Source organism: Staurois parvus, unplaced genomic scaffold (genome assembly GCF_062004578.1).
Source record: "Staurois parvus isolate SC_StPar_1 unplaced genomic scaffold, SC_StPar_1.0 ptg000168l, whole genome shotgun sequence".
NCBI lineage: Eukaryota > Metazoa > Chordata > Amphibia > Anura > Ranidae > Staurois > Staurois parvus.
The window spans coordinates 5,848,438-5,861,573 of record NW_028317964.1 but is presented as its reverse complement, the minus strand read 5'-3'; the positions used below and the strand labels follow the sequence as shown (position 1 = coordinate 5,861,573).

General features: G+C 39.9%; 1 protein-coding gene across 1 annotated transcript in view; it reads left to right on the top strand.

The window, feature by feature from the left end:
• Positions 1 to 13,136, top strand: part of ADAMTSL3 (ADAMTS like 3) — a 670,777-nt gene that overhangs the window by 346,755 nt on the left and 310,886 nt on the right. The window contains exon 4 of the mRNA XM_089676419.1: positions 9,251 to 9,378. Coding sequence (XP_089532545.1) covers positions 9,251 to 9,378 — 128 coding nt within the window. The remainder of the gene's footprint in view (positions 1 to 9,250; positions 9,379 to 13,136) is intronic.

The following is a 13,136-nucleotide window of genomic DNA, read 5'->3' as shown; positions in this document are numbered from 1 at the left end:
AAAGTTTTACAAATATAACAACCACATTTTATAAAAATAAGCCATGATTTCCACAGGGCTCTTTTTGTTAAACAATCTATCCAAGTTGGACATCATGGTGGAATCTACGCATCCATTTGAAACTCAACACTGTTTTAAAAAAGGTGTCATCCAGTCCATTGCTGAGATTTATTGACCTGGCTTGTCTCAGAAACTTCCAAATAAAATGCCTTCCTTTTTTGACAATTTGATGCTAAGAAAAAACGCACTAGCCCAAATAAAAACATAACCCACTAAAAAATTAGAGCAATGCTATGTATTAAGAAGTGTGTATGTTGCATGATTGATACCTATTGAATTATTTATCCTAGCTACAACCTGTGGAGATAGGATGCCTTTGTAGTCAGTTCTGGTTATATCTGTTCCATCTATCCGTGCTGCTCTGCCAGTGTATTTCTTTCATTGATGGCTCTCCTAATCTAACTATAGAGTCGCTGTGCAATTTACAGTATATATACATACATACACACACACACATACACATATATATATCTATCTATATATATATCTGTATAATTAGTGTATATTCGGTGTATCCACCCTTTGCCTTTAACACAGCATGAATTCCCACAGGTAAACGTCACACAGGTTTTTTAAGGAACCTGGCAGGAAGGTTGTTCCAAATATCCCAGAGACCTAACCACAGTTCTGTGGATTTAAGCTTAGTACACGCAATCAAAAAAATTTGTACATAAAATGCTGCTTTCGAAGTGATCGTACAATAATCTGCTCGTTAGTACACAGCTTCCTCCCAAAATTATTCAAAGGGACAAGCATTCCAATTCTTTCTGTATGATACCAGATTGTACAATTTTCATTTAATCAGTACAGTTTCTGTCTGAAAATACAATGCAATTACAATATAGAACATTACATCACTTTCAAATTTTTATGCTGTTGTACAAAAATTTTTATAACTTTGGTAACCCCCTCACTTTCGATATGAGACTAGCATGCAAAAAGAAAAACCGAAGATAGTTCTTTATTATTTTAACTGTATGTTTTGGGTCATTATCCTGCTACAGAGTAAATTTAGAACTGATCAAACACCTACCCACTAATTCAAATTTGAACTCATCGGTCCAGAGAACCTTCTGATATTTTACTGCACACCAGTTCATTGTTTTTGTGCATAGACGAGTCACTTGGACTTGTGTCCTTGACAAAGTTATGGGTTTGTAACCCCAAGTCTTCCATGAAGATCACTTCTGACCAGACATCTCTGGACTGGAGATGGGTGTACTAGGGTCCCACTGATAACTGCCAAGTCTGAGCTGATAGCGCCACTGGACATCTTCCCATTGTGAAGGGAAGTCAACATGATTTGCCCTTTATCTGCTGCACTGGTTCCTTGGCCAACCACTGAGGTTTTGGTCCCGCCTGTTTCTTTTGCTCTTCTGTTAAAAGAGCTTGTACAGCACAGATGGAAACCACCACTTTTCCTTGAAATTTCAGTCTGTGATAGACCTTGTTGATACAGCAAGACTGCCCGGTGTCTTGTTGCTGCACTCAGTCTTGCCATTATGTAAGAATTTTTGCACTGAACTGTCTTCAGCAATCTCAGCCTGAGAATGGTTCTTCCTCACCTAGTTTCATTCCTTCTACACCGCTGATTCAGTTTTATTTAATGCCTATATTTTAATCTATGTGTTGTCTTGTTTGATTTAATGTTTGTAATCATGCTCTGGACTATATGCCTGCAAATTCCTGATCTATGTGCAAGTGTACCTGGGAGAACTGATGTTGTTTTAAAAGCAAAGGGTGGACACCCAAAATGTTGATTTTTTTTTCCTTTTTATGGAGTTGTAGGTTGTAGATTATTAAATAGAAAAATGCAAATTTCAATACTTTTAAAGGCACGCTCACATCACAGTATTTTTTGCCTAAACCATCTGCGTAGCATTGTGTATATATGGCTTTACATGTCCCAGCATGCTGCCGAACACTAGTGATTGCACTTCAAGGAAGTGAGTACATGTTAAGCTGATGTCTATTCTATGGCAGTATTTTTCTCTGTATCTTCTTTTTTTGGTGACAACTACAACGCCCATTTTGCTTATGGGGGTGACACAGGGAAAGGAAGTAAGGAAACATATTTCCAACTAAAAAAAAAAAATTAACACTAAACAGTAAATTTGACAGTTCGATAATTGACTCTATCTAAAGCTAAATAATTTGGTTGTTAGGCTGTAAACGTAATCTAAAAACTTTCCATGCTTTCTGTTATTGCAATGTCAGTCATGTTTTAACATCTTATTCTTGAGACCTGCAGTATTTTGCTGTATAGTGCGTTGGGTATTAAAAACATGCAATACCACATAGATCAGATTCTGTATTTTTACTTCATCCAGGGCAATACAATATGTATTTCTTCTAAGGGACACCAGCCTGAAAGAGGATCCATACCCCCACTATTGAGTCACTGGAATTGACAATGAAAGTGAAATGCTAAGCAAAATATCTAATGGCGTTTAACAATTAGTAGCTGTCTGGATCAAACATTGTCACATTGGGGGTTTATTTATTAAAACTGCATCGTGCAAAATCTGGTGCAGCTTTGCATACAAACCAATCAGCTTCCAGGTTTGATAGTCAAAGCCTAATTGAACAAGTTGAGGTTAGAAGCTGATTGGCTACCATGTACAGCTGCACCAGATTCATACAGTTTTAGTAAATCTCCACTGTTTTCAAAATAGTTGTGATGAAAAAAAAATGGATCTTTTAGCTTTTGCCTTGGAGCAAAAGAAAAAAGGGGGCGCAGCAGCCTTGTGCATTACCTAGGGGACTGATATATTTCTGCTATACATTTTGCCTTGGAGCTCCAAGGGCAGAAGTTTCCATTTTTCAGTCTGTTATCAGTGTGGCCTTAATTCTCTTGGTACACAGGTGTTTATGCTCATACCCCTCCTCATTTATTACCTTTTTGAAAAAAACACAGTGGCTTAGTGGTTAGCACTTCCGTCTGGCAGTACTAGTACTAGTTGTTGGTTCATATCCCAACCACGGCACCACCTGCCTGGAGTTTGCATGTTCTCCCTGTGCCTGCGTGGGTTTCCTCCCACACTTCAAAGACATGCTGGTAGGTTAATTGGATCCTGTCTAAATTGGCCCTAGTATGTGTATGTATGAATGTGAGTTAGGGACCTTAGATTGTATGCCCCTTGAGGGTTAGGGACTGATGTGAATGTACAATATATGTAAAGCGCTGCGTAAATTGACAGCGCTATATAAGTACCTGAAATAAATAAATAATAAATAAATAATATTGGTAGCTGAAAAGTGAATTCATACTATCCAGGAATTAACTGCAAAACTTTGCTTTACATAAGTATGTGTAAACTTATTCTACATTTACATATTGTATATCCCCATTTTCCATGTTTTAGTGAGGCATGAAGAAGGTTTGGGATAATTTGGGACCAGGTATAATGTTTTTCCACTTTTACCATTTTATGTTTTTGAATCAACATTTTCGTCAATTATTAGTTATGAAGGCACAAAGACATAGATGTATTCATTTAAATGTGTGTCATTGTAACAACATATAGGGCCAGTTCACACTGCAAAAATGTGTTCCGGATACATTCCGGATGTGTTTTTGCCTGCAGTTCATACCACACACGTTTCATTTGGGGCATTTTGCTCTGTTCGAGTACAGTTCTGTGCAGAAAAAATGCAGCATGTTCTACTTTTTTTTCTGCACTGGAAACTGACTGGAACTGACTTGGACTGGTGTTACCTAGGGCCATTGGAATACATGGAAAACACTGTGCATGCATTTTTGATGCAGAAAAAAACCGCACTGGACTGCATCTGGCATCAAACAGTCCTTAATCTAAATGTATTTTTATATGGGTATTTATATAGTGCTGACGATTTATACAGCATTTCACAAATTGTATGTTCACTAACATTCCTTTCCTCAAGGAACTTACAATCTAAAATCCCTATCTGGCATGTATACAGGTACAATTTTTAGGCAGGAGACATTTAACTTACCAACATGTCTTTGGAGTGTGGGAAGAAACTGGAGTACACCCTAGCAAGCACAGAGAGAACAAACAATTTCTATACAGATAGTTTCCTGGTTGGGATTCGAGCTGATGCTAACGCTGCAAGGCACAAGCACTAATTACTAAGCCACCATGCTGCCAATAGACACCAAAATGAAAAGTTTATATAAAGCCAACACTTTTTAAGGATTGGGATAGACTGGGAAAGGGGTAGAACCCCTGTCCGATTTTTATTGCTGTCTTTGTCCCAACCCTCACTGGTACTGCTGACCATTTTCTCTAATAAAGAATGTGATGAATGTGATGAGATAAACAACATTTTTGTTGTTGCCACAATAACAGGGGGTGAAGGGAAATCTTCCAGTGTAAAAACTTGTTCTAGTGACAACTCACTTTGAAGAGATCCTCTCTCACTTCGAAGAGATCCTCTCTCACTTCCTGTTATGCCTCTGGGACAGGAAGTTAAGGGAAGACTCTTTGAGTGACACAAATAAAAAAAAATGGCAGGGCAGGGGTCTTAACCAAAAAAAGTACACTTTAGTTCTTCCAATTGCACTATACATCAAATGGATACTAAAATATTATACTAGTAATTCTTTCAGTATGTTGATTGATTAGATACATACATCTGTGTTCTGATTGCTGAGGACCCGTTTCAGGGAATTATACTTTTTATCCTAAAGTCAAACCTGTTATTCCATTTGCAATTCTTCCCTCTGTTACATGTGTGTATTATCTTCATCTTGTTTAAATGTTTTGCTTCAAAAACCCTGTCTCTCATCAAGTGTTCATGAGTCTTCCCAGTGTTTTGGAACTGGAGGGTATAGGGTTGGGCTGTAGCCAACTTGTCACCTTTTTAGACTTTTATAAACTACTGATGAACTGAAATGTACTGTATGCATTTTACATCCAAAAATAATGCATACCAATTTTATACATTATGTGCTTTGTTGTTTCCATACTGAGATCCCAAATGTCAAAAGAATACACATTTTATTATGCTTTCCATAAATTGCCTTGCATTACCTCGTTGCTGACCTGAAGGTCCTAAAGCTGTTAGAATGTTGATTCAATTACTTTTTTGTTGAAAACGGTTTGTCCTTCACCCAAAACTAGGCTAACCCAACTATTAATGACTTTAATTCTAAATTGCTTTCAAAGCTTTTGCTGAAAACCCAAGAGACTACAGGGTTAAACATCAGCTGATTCAACTGGGAGGAATCAGAGCACATATGATTTCTTCACAGGACAAAATACCAAAATACAACCAGCGCGCCAATAAAAACACATTGTGATGCTTCAAATACCACTTGGATTAGTGCACAGATTGGCAAGGGAAATGCATTTCCCTTCAAACCCCAGTTTTATGTTTTTTTTTAAGCTTTTAAGGAAATCTTTGAAAAATGCAAGTGTCTCAGTGAAAATATGCATTCAAGGAATGGACGTTTGACTTTTTGACAAATAGGTTTAACATTTATCGCAAACATTACTGAAGTATTGGAAATAACCTTTTCTATCATTTATATTGTGATAAAATAACCACATTTTTGACATTGTTATATTCAATTTTGTTTATTGAGTAATAAAATATAGATTTCTTTTTCTCATGTCAGAGCTTTTTTTTTTGAATGTTAAAAAAAGTAACTAATGTTTTTTTTTTTAATTCTTTTTGAAAAGAGTCCCCAACACTGGGGACTGAGGAAACACGCTTCCCATTTTATGAGGCTGCTAATCTGCAACTGAAATATTCTGCATTGAGAAATGCTATTGTAGTACTAGATCATGGAAACATCACCCATTGCCCATTTTATGCTGTCATTGTTAAAGTCTAACTCCCGATTTTCTGTCCCTTTAGCTAGTTCCTTTGGACCAACTCTGTCTGGCAGAACGTTGGCTGGCTAAAAAAATACAAATCCTCTAGCACACAATATAACTCCCGTGTATTTTAAGAATGTCTTTAACTTTTTACCTGGAGTTCAGCTTTAAAGTGCACCTGTGCCCAGAGTATGATTTAGGCAGGCCATAGATGGTGCAAATTTCTTTTCTGCAACCACGGATTCCCGCGATGCCCCCATCAACACAGAGAGTGCTGACAGGGGAATCCCTTATGCCAAGCAATTGTCTTCTCCAGGCGGGGCAGGCGAGGGAAGCTGTCCCTGCTGGGAGAAGACAGTGATTATTGCTAGCGGCCAGGGGTGGACTGACCATTTGGAAACTCAGGCACTGCCCAAAGGCCCGGGGTCAGTAGGGGGCCCAATGAGATGCCCCTGGTACCTTTTTCATAGGCTTTTTTGGGTTTGGGCAAGGACACAGGGGCCCCATGATCCCCTATTGCCCGGGGGCCCCATGAATTGTCAGTTCGCCCCTGCTAGCGGCTATAGAAACTGATAATTGCAAGTAAATCCGGCAGGCTGGTTGTACCCAAGTTGATCAATTGTACCCAAGTTGATTGCCTGCCCACACATGGTTCAAATCTCAGCCAATTCCTGCTGAACTGGCCAACATTCAACCCATCTATGGCCAGCCTTACATTCTTCACAAGCTGTAAAAGAGTTTTAAAACAAGCCACCACTGACCTCTGCAGCTGGACATAGTGTTAAGAAATGTATTCTCAAAGATCACAACAAAGGCTCTAATGTTGGATTTTATTTAGTTGTGTCAACTGCATTTGTTTATAAGCTGTTGCAAAGTGGTGTCTGTTCAGATGGATCCCCTGCTGAGTCAGATGAGAACGGTATGGAAGTCACATTTTTAACATCCACGTCCATTCCACATTTTCCTCCATGGTAAAAATAGACCCATGTAATCCTTATGAATGTGCAGATGTAAGCAGACTTGCATCTGTCTATTTCTGCCCACCTCCAGTTCGGTCAGTAAAAGCAGAGTCAAACACAACTTTTTTCACTTGGTCTAAATTCCAGTGGACCTGAATAGACCTGGAAGTTGGTGAATATAGGTGGATGCAAGTTTGCTTACATCTGCCCACCCAGAGGGATGTATAGCTGTCCATTTTGATTTATGTAATCATGGGCTAAAAAAAGGGACATAAGGATAGTCTGTGTAAAATAGGCCCTACATTGCTGGCAGACCACCACGATTCTGAAAGAGAAGGTGACAGTAAAGGGGCTTAGATTTCAATGGCTGTGTTGTGAACTTTAAATATGAATTTCTCCACAAAGCATATAGCTACAGAATTAAATGAGGGCTTGTTTAGAATATGTGATTTCTTTAGTGTTTATAATTTGGCCAACTTTAAGTTACTATATTCCATATAGAGTATTACACCTTCATATATAAAATAATTTGTCTCAGACTGAAGGATTAGGCTCATAGCCATAAATGTAATTTACTCACTACAGTCTCCTTTACTTCTTCATGTACAAAAATGTATGTTGGGTATCACGCTCCTATGTACCATTTTAATAAAATCTTGTTCAAAAAACTTCTCATCACACTTTGCCAATAATTAATGAAGCAAATTTGTGGTGTAATATAGCATATTTACATAAAAACAGCAATTATTGCTCAGAGTTTTTCAGCAAGTGTCTGCTCTGTGTCATAGCAAGCAATTTAGCAGAAACCATACATTTCATGAAATAGCTGTGAACAATAAATCATTAATTTTGTACTGTTCAGGCCAGTCTGGTTCTTGTCAGCTGGTGACTGCCTAGGAAGGATTTCTGAGTTCTCTCACGAGATGACTGGCTGCGCCATGCACAATACAAGCAGTTCTGGGCACTGAGAGGAAGACTTTGCTGCCTAAATAAACACTAACCATGACAATTAGGAATAATTAGACCACTTAATAATTTCCAACTAAATATATATATACACGTACGCTGCATCCGTGCCTTTTCTGGATTATAAAGCACTCATCAGTGGGATTTTCATGTGATTATATGGTAATTATAATTGAAGTATACTTGTAACAACAGACAGAAGAAAACTGGCTTATGGGGTAGAAATGTTCTGGATCTAAATCTACAGGCCAATTGTTTTGCTTTTATTTATATAAAGTTAAAATGGCATTTGTAGAGTACCACCATCTTTAAAGTGCATGTCATGTGGCAGTAAAGTTTTGATGGAGTGGAGAAGTGCTAGAACCCCTGTTAAAGTAGAAGTATATATTTTTTATTTTTAAATGCTGACGGGTAGGCTTTTTATGACAAAAGAGCCTCTATGAGGTTGAGTTTCTTGAATGGGTTTAGTGAATGAGGTGAAGCTCTGCTGACTTCCATCATCAAATAATGTGCAAGCAAATACATTTATTTATTTTTTATTTTCCTTGCACGTGATTTGGTATTTTTTGACAAGTGAGTTTTTACCACATTCACTGAGCTAAGGGAAAATTCCCAACATGAACAACCTATTTGTCTTTAGTAAATTAACCTCTGCACCTCTCTTTTGACATAACTGCTTCTCCCTGCCTGCCAGCAATTTTGTGTACTTTGAGCCATGCATGCGCAGGTTGGGAAGTATGTCATCCTGACCTAGTCAATGAAAAGGCTCCAAGTTGTTGAATGCAGAAGAAGACAGGGGAAGATAGAAGCGAGGTGGGGTGATGGTGGGGAATTGCTTACTATGTATGTCTGCCATAATATACTAATATGCTGTGCATACTAGCAAACAGCTGCAGGGAGGCCAACATTATTCTTGTGGTGCTTTACTTCTACTTTAATGGCTCGTTTACCCACACTGCAGTGTTTACTGCACCCCTGAAAGTGATCTGCCATGGATCTTTTTTCAGAGCTATTTGACAGGTGTCTCCGAGGCATAATGTTATGTTCTCATTGCCTGTGCTAATAATTAAGTGGCCTCAGCATCATGCCACAACCATGTGCATTACACGCTCTGGCAGAACCATTGTGGCATGGTCCCATGCATTTGAACGGGTAGTGTTTGTTGGTGGTAATGCCTGGCAAATGCAACAGGTGGCATCATTTTTTATGTAATTCAACCATGGCAATGTATACTAACCTGGCCACTATTAACGTGGCTCAGCAGTCTGGAGGTGATAAAAAAACATGGTTCAACCACCTGTTTTTTTGGCCCTTTGGCTGCCCATGTAAGCAAGGGTTTGTTTATATTGTTGCTGTACATGTATTGCTATATCAAATGTTCAGTTTCAATACTTTTTTTTAAATACCAGTTCCTGCAACTCATGAATACTGTGAAGACCAAGTGTATTTTTATTACAGACATCCAGAATTACCCGATCTGATAATGACAAAGACATTGGCTGGGATGCCTGGGGCAGCTGGAGTGACTGTTCTCGTACCTGTGGTGGAGGCGCATCCTACTCTTTGCGGAGATGTCTCAATGGCCGGTAAGGTTTTTGTTTATGTTTTAATTACATATTTGCACCAATTTAGTAAGCGGTTAACGGAAAAAAGCTCATCATATTTAACAAAAAATGTATCTTCATAAGGAGGAGCTGCACCTCATCAAAAAGTTGATGTATTAAAATGTATGATTCTTCATTTCAAGACTTGTAAGTGCCTCTCTCCTTGTGATATATATACACCAATCATACATAACATTATGACTACCATCGTAATATTGAGTAGGCCCCCCTTTTGCTGCCAAAACAGCCCCTTTTGCTGCCAAAACAACCCTGAAGCAATAGAGCATGGATACAACTAGAACTCTGAAGGTATGCTGTCATATCTGACACCAAAGTGTCCGTTTATGAACCAGCGGTATTCGATCACTGCTCAGTTCTCCGGCATTCTCAGAGAACACAATTCTCCTGTGAATGCAGTTTATGAAGCAGTTCTCCAAACGAAGGGAAAACGGTCTCCAAACGCTGGATAATGGTCTACAAACTCTGGAAAACGGCTGATTTTACTATAATCTTGTGAGATTACAGTAAAAGATCAGTTTACTAAGTAGAGGTAAATTATCTCTGCTTAGTTTGCGGTCCCTCTGATTCTCCAGCTCTGGGCTGGAGAATCTGGAGGGAGAACACAGATCTCCAGCGAAGGGCTGACATGATCTCCTGAGTGTCATAAACTGTGAATGACCAGAGAATAGCTGAGATCCGTTGAATCGCAGCTATTCTCTGTGTCATAAACGGACACCCAAGCCATCAGTAGCAGATCTTACAAGTCCTGAAAGTTGTGAGGGGGGCCTCCAAGGATCCACCTTGTTTTTCCAACACATCCCACAGTTGGTCAAATGGATTGAGATCTGGAGAATTAGGAGGAAAAGTCGACACCTCAAACTTGTTGTTGAACCATTTTTGCAGTGTATAAGGGCTCATTATCCTGCTGAAAGAAGCCGGTGCCATCAGGGAACACCATTTCCATGAAGGGGTGTATTTGGACGGAAACAATGTTTAGGTAGGTGGTCTGTGTCAAAGTAACATCCACATGAATGGCAGGACCCAAGGTTTCCCAGCAGATTACCTAAACCATAACACTACCTCTGCTAGCTTTAATATTTCTCCATTTGCTGCATCCTGGTGCGATCTCTTCCCCAGGTAAGTGACGCACTCACACCACGCCATGCACTTGATGTAAAAGAAAACATGATTCATCAGACCAGGCCACCTTCTTGCTCTGTGGTCATGTTCTGATGCTCCTGTGCCTATTGTAGGCGCTTCTGGCTGTGGACGTGCGTCAGCATGGGCACCCTGACTGGTCCATGGCTATGCAGCCCCATACACAAAAAACTGTGATTCCTATTTTCTATGTTTACTTACTGCCTAATTTATCCCACCAATCTTCAGATGCCATTGTAACGAGATAATCAATATTATTCATTTAACCTATCTGTGGTCATAAAGTTATGGCTGATTAGTGTATACTATATTTTATATATACGGTACATACACACACATATATATATATACTGCTCAAAAAAATTAAAGGAACACTTTGAAAACAGATCAGATCTCAATGGGGAAAAATATCATGCTGGATATCTATACTGATATGGACTGGGTAATGTGTTGGAACGTATGGATGCCCTATCGTTTGATGGAAATGAAAATGATCAACCTTCAAAGGATTGAATTCAAAGACACCCTGGAAACCAAAGTTAAAATTATGCAGCAGGCTAGTCCATTTTTGCTGAAATTTCATTACAGCAACTGAAAATGGCACTCAGTAGTTCGTATGACCCCCACGTGCTTGTATGCATGACTGACCACATCGGGGCATGCTCCTAATGAGACAATGGATGTGTCCTGGGGTATTTCCTCCCAGTTCTGGACCAGGGCATTATTGAGCTCCTGGACAATCTGAGGTGCAACCTGGTGGCATCGGACGGACCGAAACATGATATCCCAGAGGTGTTCTATTGGATTTAGGTCAGGCGAGCGTGGGAGCCAATTTAATGGTATCAATTCCTTCATCCTCCAGGACCTGCCTGCATACTCTTGCCACATGAGGCCGGGCATCGTCGTGCACCAGGAGGAACCCAGGACCCACTGCACCAGTGTAGGGTCTGACAATGGGTCCAAGGATTTCATGCCGATACCTAATAGCAGTCAGGGTGCCATTGTCTAGCTTGTAGAGGTCTGTGCATCCCTCCATGGATAAGCCTCCCCAGACCATCACTGACCCACCACCAAAGCAGTCATGCTGAACGATGTTACAGGCAGCAGAACGTTCTCCACGGCTTCTCCAGACCCTTTCACGTCTGTCACATGTGCTCAGGGCGAACCTTCTCTCATCTGTGAAAAGCATAGGGCGCCAGTAGCGGACCTGCCAGTTCTGGTGTTTAATGGCAAATGCCAGTCAAACTCTATGGTGCCTGGCAGTGAGCACAGGGCCCACTAGAGGGCGTTGGGCCCTCAGGCCACCCTCATGAAGTCTGTTTCTGATTGTGTGGTCAGAGACATTTACACCAGTGGCCTGCTGGAGGTAATTTTGTAGGGCTCTGGAAGTGCTCATCCTGTTCCTCCTTGCACAAAGAAGCAGAAACCGGTCCTGTTGATGGGTTAAGGACCTTCTACGGCCTTCTCCAGCTCTCCTAGAGTAACTGCCTGTCTCCTGGAATCTTCTCCATGCTCTTGAGACCTTCTGGCAATGGTACGTATTGATGTGCCATCCTGGAGGAGTTGAACTGCCTGTGCAACCTTTGTAGGGTCCCGGTATCGCCTCAGGCTACCAGTAGTGACACTGACTCTAGCCAAATGCAAAATTAGTGAAAAACAGTCAAAAAAGATGAGTAGGGGAAAAAAAAGTCAGTTGCCTCCACCTGTAAAACCATTCCTGTTTTGGGGGTCATCTCATTGCAAGCAGCTGAAACTGATTAACAACCTCCTCTGCTACTTAAATGACCAGATCAATATCCCAGGAGTTCAATTGACTTGCTGCTATACTCTGCTTAAAAAGTGTTCCCTTAATTTATTTTGAGCAGTGTATATATATATATATTATTTTTTTTTCGGAAGCAGTAAGTACATAAGTATCCACAATCAGACAGTTCTGTTGGAATTATGTTCAGTCGTCTGAAGGTATGATCCCTTGCATGCTATCCAGGTTTACCTGTGACTCACACTGCTTTGCATTCTTTCCATTCTTCCCTGTGCCTTTATACCTGTGGCAAAATGTGGAATCAGCGCCTTAATACATAAGTCCCAGAGGATCATGTGTTCTCCATTTTATTTGTGTATTTGGAGCTGGAGAGACCTGCCCTTGTTATAATGCTTGTTTAAAGCATTCAGCACTTGTCATATTATTTCATACACTTACTCATCATCATTTTCACATTTCAATACATCAACAGTGCTTCTTCATTACTGGTAGTCAGACCATCATTTTTATTACTCGTCATCGTCCTCGGTACACCAAAAGTGTATAGCAGCAGTACTGCTGGGAGCATTAAACACCACTAATCACATTAGCAGTGTGTGTCAGTATTTTTCTATAGCAAGTTGTATTTTTTTTACTTGTTAACTTGTTGAATTTCTTTAATTTTCTTACTGGTGTGTGGCAAATCTTGCTTATACTGGGTGTTTATTATTTTAGTTCTGGTAACGCAGAAATAAAAGCGTTTACTTTTTTCCAATGTTTCATTTAATGCCATTCTTTTTCTCAGTGATGATCAGTTCTCCACATCTTGTTCTTTAAACAG